Consider the following 11,617-nt stretch of genomic DNA (forward strand, 5'->3'; position numbering starts at 1 on the left):
TTACCATGAACTGAAATGAGAAAACATTAAAAGAAATAATATTTTAATTTAATTGTCCATCATCTTTTGAAGTAATAACTAGGATTTGATAAAAAATTAAATGCTGCACTAGTCAAACGCATTGTTCTAGCAATCTTCAAAGTTGCAGGAGGAATGAAATTGGCACTATGCATGCACGTCTCCACACGGCAGCTGATCTTACCACCATGTAATGTAAAGTAGGCCTCTAACATGTCGTCCTCCATGTTCTCACACATCCCTTAGAGTCCATTGCGATGTGACATTAACATTCTTGACATCTCCCTCTTCAACATGAATAGAAAAACTTACCCCCATATTGTCTTCATCATCAGAGTCTAGGGGAAGCCACCGGCCATTTGTTTTCTTCTAGTGCACGTCACCCTTTTGGTCACCTGACCTAGTTCCCCAATTCATCCCAAGCAAATCTTCAAGAGCATTTTCATCTACGTGCTTGCAGGACCACATAGTATTTGTACTATGCATATGTATATTCTAAAACAAAGAAACAAAAAATGCAGAGGCATAAACTAAGATAACCTTGCCCATTTGGATCCAAATGTAAACTTCATGGCCATGCCCACATCCTTTGCAATCTTGTCCTTGTATGATTGCAATGTCCTTGAGTCCACATTGCTGCAATCGATGTCTTGAAGTTGTGGTGGTGCAATGGTTTGTAGCCGGCCATAGCTTGATGATGTCATTGGAGTGATGTATGTTGCATTATACCAATACACATTCTTTATTCGCAAGGAGACCAACTTCTCCCCTGCATGCATTTGCTTACCTAAATCCTCATGAATCACAGTGAACTTGCCTATGAATGATTCCATTGGTTCCCACTCCTTGAAGTCCGAAGGGAAAACATCTGCCACCATGAATAAGAGCTCTTAGAAATCAAACACAAAATTTCCAAATAGACTCATTACACTTACACGTGAAAAAGGTACATAGATAGAAAGGCTCACATTGTGATGGTATCCTAGATTGATTGAATGATGGAGGAAGACACGTATCTTTTCCCATGTAAACATGTTGAACTTTTGCAAGCCATCCTTTCTTCCCAAACTTTAACTTCAAGATGCGCCCCTTCCACTCATGCAAGATATCACCTCTCTTGACTTTGGGAAGCTTATGTGGACCTTTGGCCAATCCTTTCATCACTATTCAGTCATTTAAGCTACAGGTGCAAGGGATCCACTCATCCAATGCATTTCTGGTGTTGTGGAAGACACAAGAGGTCATGGCATTGCATGGTCTTGGAGCCTTGCTCCTCACCATGCTTGCAGAGGTTGCAATAGCAAGAATGGGACTCCTATACAGGGCAATGCAGCTCCAACAGAGGCACAAAAGAGGGAGAAGGAGAGGGACAGAGCAGCAACAATAAAGGCACAGGAGAGGGAGAAGGAGAGGGACATAGCAACTCTAATAGAGGCACAAAAGAGGGAGATGGAGAAGGATAGAGCAGCACCGACAGAGGCAGAGGAGAGAGAGAGAGAGAGAGAGAGAGAGAGAGAGAGAGAGAGAGAGAGAGAGAGAGAGGAGCTGCAATAAGCAGGCCAGAGCAGGAGGGAGCAGAGAAAGAGGGGGAAGAGGGCAAATGTGTGGGAGGCAATTCAAAAATGGAGGGATTTGGCAAGTTGCACCAAAACAGTGGGGGGCATAGGCCCTAGAAAGAGGGAGGGGAGAAGAAAAATTTTCCACAAGGGCCCTACCATCCCATTGAATAGATTTGGGCTGATGTGGGGGAGGTGCACCTGGTAGGAGGGTCAAACATGGGTTAAGAGTGGGGGGGATGGTTTGGGTGGTCCCTAGTGTAAGGGGAGCAACCAATAAGGGCTCTCTGTAGGCCTCCGACCCACCCTCCACCTCAACATACCATTTCCCCACACCTTCTAGCACTCTCATTGGTACACCTCAAGTCCCTCTCTAATCCCTTGAAATTAGGAAACACTAATTGGAGGTCCTTTTGAGACCCCATTTCTCCCCTAATGCTAACCCTTCCAATTTTCTTATGAAGAAGGATGATTACAAAAGCTCAATGTATTGATGTAACTTTAAAGGGAGTAGTCAAATGGAAAAGGTTTTTGATAGTATGAGAACTGTCTTGTGGGCTAGAGTTTTTTGTAATCTCAAGTTCATTCACTAATATATAAATGCACTCTCATTTCACTTTTCAATGGATTTTGGGTATTGGTGGTGAAAGGGGAGTGAAAAAAGAAACAAAGTATGGAATAGAGGTTAGTGTAGCCTAAGCCACTCTTCCATTAATTTACAGCACATGCAAGCCTCTAATAACATTAAATTTGTCCCAAAAAGGGTGCCAAAAAGATGGTAGTAGATCCAAGTCTAGGTTTCAATCCAAGATATACATCTCCTATAATATCTGATAAATCACCTAGCTAGTATATACAATTCAATTTTGGAAAATATTATGTAAGACCCAAATTAGCATAAGAGTATGCCCTCTAACCACCTACCACGTTGCCTTCACAAGTTCATGGAAATGAGAAATTTAACAAATAGCATGTATGTCCAATGCTACATGCTTGTAAATTCTAAACATGGGAAGCAAATCTCCACATAAATTTATTGTAACGGTGTACGATGAGAAGATCAAAAGGATCTTTCTTCTACTTATACAAATGGGCATATCCACATTGAAACACCTTGGAAGCTTTTTGAAAATGGGAAATGCTTCTAGAAGCCCTATTGAAACCTAGAAAAATTATGGCAACCCCATCAAAGTCTAACTAGTTATTTTTTGTAGGTGTCAAATAGCCTATGCTAAAGCTCTCTTCTCAATGGAGGTGAACTTATCTCAATGAGTCCCTTTCCAAGGTTGTCACTACATTTTTTGTAGGTGTCAAATAGCCTATGCTAAAGCTCTCTACTCAATGGAGGTGAACTTATCTCAATGAGTCCCTTTCCAAGGTTGTCACTACTAGTACTTAACTATATTTTCTATTTCATCACAATATATCTCTTTAATGTAACACTTCCAAAGTTTACTTCTCTTAGTAAGGTGCTAACCACAACATGTGTCCTATCTAGCATTCTCATGTTATCTCACCTCTCCAATTCTTAGTCTCAAATGGATGCTTAAGCATAGCATTAAATCTCATTTACCAACAAAGAATCTCATGAGCTTCTTAGCTCAAGCATTGTATACTAATAGGTTTTCACAACCTAGCAATAGAATTGAGTTAACCCTGTCAACTCCTTGCATGAAGGTGGCTAGGCTATATGTAGCTTGCTAGCTCCCTCCCAATAGGATTTCACATGTGAGGCATGAAAAAATGGTACATATGGAGGAAACTTGTAATGCCAAATGGAAGAACCTAGAATAAAACTAAATTCTTAAACATAAGACTTAAACAAATTCATGTTCAAAAGAAGGGAGAAGTATAACAATCTCATGTAGGCTCCATGCAGGCAATAAGAAAGGAAACTCACTTGAACCGATGGCAATGGTCAAAATCATGGATGAAAAAATTTGGAATAGGAAACATGAGAGAGAGAGAAAACAAGAGAGAGAGAGAGAGAGAGAGAGAGAGAGAGAGAGAGAGAGAGAGAGAGAGAGAGAGAGAGAGAGAGAGAGAGAGAGGGAGGGAGGGAGGGAGGGGGGGAGAGAGAGAGAGAGAGAGAGAGAGAGAGAGAGAGAGAGAGAGAGAGAGAGAGAGAGGAGAAGAAGAGGAAGAAGAAGAAGAAGAAGAAAAAGAAGAAGAAGAGGAAGGGTTTATTTCTCACTTTTGATGTGATGAAATAAAATTTGAGGATTAATTTACCATGGTAGATCAATGTAACCAACCACATGAGATGTGATGAAGTTCTCCCCTTTCAAATTTTTTGGCACTTGTTTGAAGTGAGGCAAACTAGCTTTCTTTTGATCCACCCCATCAATGATGATGGTGAGGTGCTTCTCAGGCTGTTGATACCTCTTTTGGTGATGCTTTGCTAGCTTCCTTTGTAAATCTTGGATTTCTTGATGCAACTCTTGATGATGCACAATAGACAAAACAAATCCAAGTCTATCTAGAAACACTAAATCCATGTTTGGAAACATATGATCTGGGGCCTATTTGGAATTATTTAATAATATTCAAGGGGACTGTGAAAACGTAGATTTGGTTCCTCTTTGGATATTCCATATCCATGGGACCTATTTCAAGAACTTGATCTAGGTCATGTCTAGAAGTATCGAATACAATCCTCTTTGGAAACATTTGATCCAAGTCTTGTTATCTAGGAATGCTAGACTTTGAGATAGTGATGAATGAATTATGCCATTAAAATTATTGTTGAAAGCTAATGATAGCATTGGTTGTATAATGTTCAAGCCCATTGATTGAGTTGTATCTTGATGGTGCACAGTATTGTGCATTTTTGCAAGTTGTCAAAATTTCAGTCATATTTTGCATAGAGATGGTGCTAATCATAGTGGTACTTCATCTGTAGCTAGATTTTGAATTTGAATACTTTCTATCCATGACTCGTGACTATTGATTACAATGCTCTTTACAACAAACTTACATGATATGATGGTGCTTCTATATTGAAGATGATGATGCTCATACATGAGGTTTACCATCTTGTTACTCGAGCTTCTTACCTTGACTACAATTGTTGTTTGCAATTGGAGTCTTATCCAACCTAGTACTTATGGTTCTCTCTAGTAGAGGCTTACCTGAACTTGTATATGACTACTTATCCATGTCAGTATTGATGCTTAATAATTGAGGCCTACACTTTGTTACAAAAATAACTCTAAGTTGTTGCTTACATGTAGAAGGCTTAGATCAATCCATTAAAAAAATTTTATTGATTAAAGAAACTTGAAAATTTTAATACCTATCTATCTATCTATTTGTCTATGTTTTTTGTATGTCTGTCTACCAGCATGTCTGTCTACCTGTCTGTTTGTCTATGTGTCTATCTATTTGTCTATCTATCTATCTATCTATCTATCTACCTACCTACCTACCTACCTACCTACCTACCTACCTACCAATCTATCTATCTGCCCGTCTATCTGTCTGTCTGCCTGTCTGCCTATCTATTGGTCTGTCTGTCTGTCTGTCTATTTGTTTGTCTATCTGTCTACCTACCTACCTACCTGCTTGCCTGCCTTCCTATCCATCCATCCATCCATCCATCCATCTATCTATCTATCTATCTATCTATCTATCTATCTATCACGTCTAGCATTCTGAGATAAGAAGGCTTGGATCAAGTGTAGTTGTAGACTAGAATATCTTTAGAGGAGATTAAATTTCACAAAGACAAGTGATCCCATTCTTTAAATATTGTTTAGTTCATAATGGGGCCAATCCCATCGGATCTATCATTGGTTAGTTTTTAATGAGGGAAAGCCCATCAAATCTATCATTGCTTAGTACCTATGAGGTAAATCCCATTGGATATATCCTTTATTTTCACATTCTTGCATCTAACACCATCTTAGTACCTTTAGAAGTTCATCACAATAATGTTTCAGTTGGTAGAACAATATCTTTGGATATAAAATAGTTGTACTCTTATGCACTGCATATGTCATGCCAATAAAGTCATTAAGTTGCCTATTTTTTAGCATTATTTCTTGCACATAATTAGCCTTGTAAATACATACATTAGCCTTGATTCTTGCACATAGTATACATTTGTCTCTCCCCTCATGGATTGGATTGGACATTGCTAAGAACCCCTCATGTCAACATAGGTTGGATTATATTTTACTAAACCATTTGTTTGAAGAGGGTGTATTATAAACTGAGGAGGTTTGAGCAAAAGATCCATAGAGGTACCTCATATTTCTTGGCTTTTAAATAATTCTAAGAAAAGATTTCGATTTACCACATCCTATTGTGTTCCTCTAGGAACAAAATTTGCAGTCATTTGAAAGAATGCTACATTATCTGCCCAATATAACATGCAAGTAAAGAGAATTGCCTCATCAAGGCCTATATGCCAAGTGCTTACTTGGGTCATACCATATGGAATGAGAGAGAATCCATTGAAGACTAAAAACATGAGTAGACACGATCTGATACTACATGAACAAGTATATCAAGAAGGCCTTCGAGCATTACACCCAAAAGAATTACTTTTTCTTGGCGTTTTAGAAAATTCTAGTGAATAGGTGAATCTAGATCTTGTGGTTCACTATGCAAAACTAGATAAAGGTGGATTCCGATACCGTTTTATGTAGGTATTGAATCGGTAGATGTCTTCAAACCTCCTCCAAACAATTGCGTGAACTTCAAATTGAAACCCCTTCGAACATACTACTCAAATGCTTTCGTACGTATTTTTAAAGTTAAGATCCAAGGATGAATCCAATTCAACCCAATGATGAAAGAACACTTATAATGGCTGGCGTATGGAACAGTGTGATTGGAGGAGAGCATTTGTGCTATGCAACAATCCGCAGCCACATAACATTTTGCTTTCATGAAGCAGAATCCACACTAGAATTCTGATCAAATTCTTTCTTGGACAATCAGAGTTTTAGAAGAACTCAACGAGAGAACTCCCTCATGAAATTCTTTCTTGGGCAATTAGAGAATAGAAACTGAGTTCTGAGCATCAATATAACCGCTCAGCGCATCTACATGAAGTATTTCCATCAGGAACATCATAGAACTTACGTAACAATAGAAGCTGAATTCTGAGCATCAATATAAACGCTCAGCGAATCTACATGAAGCATTCCCCTCAAGAACATCATAGAATTTACGTACAAAAGGTGCACACCAGCACTGGCAAAGCATGCCTGATGCATGATGCCTTCGATTCAGATTGTTGACATGATGGGAACTGGTCGCAAAAAGGCAAAAAGCTTGAGGGAGAGGATGCAACATTACGACGGTTCTTTGGTGTTACAACTGCTTGGATATACTTAAAACTAGAGAAAGATTTCAAATGCATTGCTTGATTGCAGAAGGAAAGGATCCTGGAAGCTTACTTGCCAACCGGAGCTCCTCTACTTCTTGCCGTCCATGCTCCAGGACCTCAGATCAGGACAACACCAGCTGCAAACTGCAGCAGCTGCTGTTGATATCCGAGTCTACTGAAAATTGGCCATCGAGGAGGAGGGCGGCATCATCCTGGGCTCCCCTTCCGAGTCCTCCATGCCGTAGATGCGCAGCGGGATCCGGGACAGAGCGCCAGCAGCGCTGATGTGATCGCCGCCGGGCATCGAATTAGCTACGGGGGCATGGAAGACTGCAGGAGGGCTCTCGTAGCGGGGGTGATGAGGCTGCTGGTGGAGCTGCTGCTGCGAGAGGTGGGGGGGGCCGGGAGGATGAAAAATGGACTGAAGGGTACCCCTGGGAGAGATGGAAGAGGAGGAAGGGGGAGGAGGTGGGGAAGGGTGGAAAGGGGAGGAGGGGGAGGAGGAGGGAGTGGCGGAGGTGGAGAAGTGAGGGTGGTGGTGATGGAGGAGGTCGTAGGGAGGGGGGAGGTGGAAGAGGGAGGTGGGGAGGCGGAGGAAGGGGGAGGAGGGGGAGGAGGAGGGGGGGAAAGAGGGGGCGGAGGGGGCGGAAGGGTAGCGGAAGAGGGGAGGAGGCGGGGCGGAGGGTGGCGGTGGAGGGGCGTCGAAGGGCGGCACAGCTCGTTCTCTGGCTCTTTCTCTAGCTCTCTCCCTTGCTTTGGCCCGCGACTCCGCCCGTGCGCCGGCGAGGATGGGCGTTCCGGCGGTGGCACTGGACGTTCCGTCGCCGGAAACTGGAGCTCCGTCGCCTTCTACGCTCATTTTCGCCTCTGCGCCACCTAAAGGCGCCCCTCCTCCGCCCATCTCCGCCGGCGCTAGCTCCTCGATCGCTGCTCTCGCCTTCCTCATCAGCCAGTCCACCGCCTTGCTCGGCTGATCGTAGCCCAGCCTGTCCTGCACGTCGAAGAATTGTATGGCCGTCGGGGCCGAGAGCCTCACCCTCCTGTCCCTCAGCCCCTTCGCCGTTCTCACCTTGCTATGGCGATCCTTCCCGCCCGCCGGCCTGACCGTCAGTGCTGCTGCTGCTGCTGCTGCTCCTCCCCCTCCTCCTCCTCCTCCTGCTGATCTGATCCCCTCCACCACCCTCTGCCTCGCTTGCTTCTGTTCAGCTTCCATCGATTCTCCTCCCCTCCCATACCCTCTCAATGATCCCTTGCAGCCGTTGTGTTGTTCCACTACTCCCACCCTCCCCTCCCTCGACCCCCTCTCATTGCAGCCCCCCCCTGTCCCCTCCGTCTCTCCTGCCTCCCCCCCTAGATCCTTCCACGTCACCACTTTCTCCCCGCCCTCGTGCTGCTCCTGCTGCTGTCTCCCATACACCACGGCTTCTAGCCGACCGATTTGCTCAGCACTCAAAACCCAATTCAACTTCCTTGCACCCACGGTTCTGTCTGGAATTAACTGCTGTGCGCTCATGAACAACTTCCTTAACTCGACATTCCCCAGTCGGCTTCTACATTCGAATCAGCTCTGTTGCGATTTCATGTGCTAAGCCAATCATTATCCCCTCCATTATTTCAGTGATCTCCTCTCGTTCTCACATTCTTCGGTAAGATAGAAACATCGTCATCAAAACTCCGCAGATTAAGTGTTCAAGCTTCTCCGTTACCAGATCCCGAGTGAGAGCAGATCAGTGGTGGATGCTTATTGCTCAACCAGGATCATTCCCTCCGGTAGGGGTCACTGCATAAATCCAACAAAGAGTTTCTCGAGGTAGGATTACACGAGTGCCGGAATGACCGCTCCGGCCAGCTGATCGCATTTCTCTGCGCGCAGATTCTGCTGTTACGGATTACTTGTCACTGCGGCGAGCGTGAGCAACTTTATACCCGGCAAACTTCTCTTCTTAGCTCGAAATGTCATAGCCAGAACTGGTCAAACAGAGAAACCCTTACTTCTGATTTGTTGTCGACCTTAGAATTGTGGGCAAGACTGAAGATCCCGATCAAAGCAGCAGAAATTTGACGAAGGATCGTGCGTTTTTTGGATTTCCTTTAGCATTTTTAAGTCGTTCAAATCAACTTGATCCGTCACAGCAACGGCAGTTTGAGGGTTCGAAGCACTCACGCGAATAACGTCCCTTGGATGGGTGACTGAGGTTTCTGATCAGATGTCGCGGTGCGGCACGTGGTAAAGCTTAGAGCAGCGCATTCTCGACCCCTTCAATCCCTTGTTCGGTCTGAGCTAATATCCGCGTTGAAAACACACCTACATACCAGTTCCGAAACTTAACGCATGCAAAGGTATCGTGCAAAGCTCACAAGACGAAATCCAAAGTTGCGGCGGTAATATAACACGAATGTAGAGCTTTCAGTACATGGTTGATATTGCAAGTCTTCGATTCTTTCACACGAATGCAAAGTAGGAAAGTACTGGAAACGTTATAGGAGCCTTGCTGATCTTTTGAGCGGCAAATCTAAGTTGGGCGGCGCATCTAGGGTATCGACTGCTCACAGCCGAGTGCCGGATAGCTGGATTCTGCTGAAGTGGTCGAAATAAGAGTTGGCTTAAAAGCACACATACCTTGCTCAAGTACAGTAGAGCTAGAGATGGCAGAGCTCGATTAGTACTTATATGATGCTGATCGAGAAGCAAAGTGTGCAGGAGTCGAGAAGCAAGGAGAGGAGAGTCATATGAAATAGAAAGGAAGACCGACCACACAAGACCGGAGAAAGAGAAAGCTCCGGAAAGGAGCTGGGGTAACCTAAAGAGCCGAAAGTAAGAGAGGCAGTGGTTGGCATATGGTGATGTCAAGCAAGCGCAATGATGGGAGGCAACAGAGCTAGGAAGTTCAAGTGGTTATTACGCCGAACATCGATCGGCCGGCGCGCCCACAGACAAAGATCGAGTATTATGTAAGAAACTTGTCACTGGGAGCAGTAGGGGGACCTACGGAAGCTGCGAATAACTCACAGACGAAGCAAAAGGCAAGCGGGGCAGCGACAAGAGCGGAGGGGGGGGGGGGGGGGGGGCTAATGCAGACTGCTGAGGGATGCTATAGGAATGAAAGAAACTAATGGACTGAACAATGAGCTGTGAATGGCGCTAGGGTGGGGAGAACTGAGAGATCTGTCAGCAAGAGGAAGCTGCGCTGTGCAAGTGTAAAAGAAGAGGATGTACAATTGAGAAAGCAAAAGGCTATGGAGTCTACGTTACGAGGTGGGGGAAAGAGATGAGAGGGACGATAGGAACAGTGTGGGATGGAGAGGAGGACTGTTTTGTGTGTAGAACTTATAGAAGAAGAAGATGAACGACGATAACAACAACGTATATAAAAAATGGGAGTTGTGGGCAAAATGGGGGTATATGAAGCAATATAAGATCAAGTGAGGGACATAAGGATAGAGATTCTGGGAGCAAGGAAACAGCATGAGGAGAGGCTGGCATGCTGGAGGTGTGAATGGCCATGCAAACTGCGAGGGCAACAACAACATAATTATAGTCTCTAGCGCAATGCAGTAACAACAAATCCAGATTCCAAATGCTTGTATAAAATATGGATTGATCGCAAATTTGGAATCCTCCCCATCTTTATCGCTTACGCTTTTTACTGCGCAGCTCGCTAGGAAGACATATATTCACAGGCAATAAGTACGTGGTGCTGCTTATACAAATGTGTTTGGAAATAGCGCCGGAAATTCTTTTGTGTGGCAATATGCTCCGCTGACGACTATCGATCTCCACACAAAATCCCCACGTCCCTCAGTTCTGCCGGACTTCCCCCGCATGCCAACTTTGGGCTCCATTTAATTGGCCGTCAAGCAGACAAGAACGCCGTATCTTCTTCGTACTTCACACACACTCGATTGAGTCCCCTTACGTCCTGTTTCCACGCAAGGGAATGCCTAGCTCCTTTGAGCACCAACTGACCCAGGGTCGGTCCACACGCAAAACCAAGGTTGCAAGGTTGCAGGGGGGCACAGAGGAGGGATGGAAACCTCCTGGGCACTTTGCCCAAGGCCGCACCCAGGAGCCCAGCCATTTCGTTACACCCAAACCACCACTGAATGCTCGAATGCCTCCTGATCAGCACCCATGTGTGAGCATTTCCACCTACGTGGAAGCACGTTTAGAGTGCGATCGCCGGTCACATGCGATCTGTTTTAGCTCTAAAATGAGGGACAATGGAGGTTGCACCTCTATATGTAGAGGTCGTGGATCAGCACGACTTCATGCCACATGCCCAGAGAGAGATGCAGGATGAGAAGCCCTGCTAGGCACACTGGCCTAGCCTTCCCTCAAATGGATGCAGGAGTGGTGGGCACACTGTTCTAGATATCTATTTTTGTGGAGACAAGAGGCGTTTGGAGCTGTAGTAGGAGATTGGAGGGGGGTTTTCCCCACCGCCATTGAGCCTTCAAACCTCCATTTCACAGTCCAAGACAAAAGCATGTAGTTCACAACGAATTCAATGAGGAAGGCACCTCTTATTTCTGATGTACACATCCAACAATGGCTGGCTCCATTCACTCACATTAAAGCCTTAAGAGATACTTGCTTTGGTCCACACACATGGCACCCTCATCGCAAAAAGAGTAAAATGCATCAATGCATCAACCACTAACAAAAGAAACATGCATTGATGGCACATGGAACTCCATGTTGCTC

At 44.6% G+C, this 11,617-nt stretch overlaps 1 protein-coding gene across 3 annotated transcripts; it reads right to left on the bottom strand.

The window, feature by feature from the left end:
* Nucleotides 1-6,535: 6,535 nt before the first annotated feature.
* On the bottom strand, nt 6,536-10,254 carry LOC147903842 (uncharacterized). 3 transcript variants are annotated; one of them, XM_087401531.1, is made up of 3 exons: nt 9,533-10,254; nt 9,077-9,217; nt 6,536-8,880 (listed from the first exon to the last, which is right to left on the bottom strand). In XM_087401531.1, the coding sequence occupies exon 3, from the start codon at nt 8,423-8,425 to the stop codon at nt 7,085-7,087; it is 1,341 nt and encodes a 446-aa protein (XP_087257657.1). In that variant the 5' UTR covers nt 8,426-8,880; nt 9,077-9,217; nt 9,533-10,254; the 3' UTR covers nt 6,536-7,084. The 3 variants fall into 3 exon arrangements, with proteins under 3 accessions (XP_087257657.1, XP_087257660.1, XP_087257667.1); XM_087401534.1 differs by having other exon boundaries at nt 9,383-10,254; XM_087401541.1 differs by having other exon boundaries at nt 9,327-10,254.
* Nucleotides 10,255-11,617: the final 1,363 nt, after the last annotated feature.

The sequence above is a fragment of the Dipteris shenzhenensis genome, chromosome 3, assembly GCF_047967505.1.
Source record: "Dipteris shenzhenensis isolate YYH24624 ecotype China chromosome 3, Dip_SZ_1.0, whole genome shotgun sequence".
Taxonomy (NCBI): domain Eukaryota; kingdom Viridiplantae; phylum Streptophyta; class Polypodiopsida; order Gleicheniales; family Dipteridaceae; genus Dipteris; species Dipteris shenzhenensis.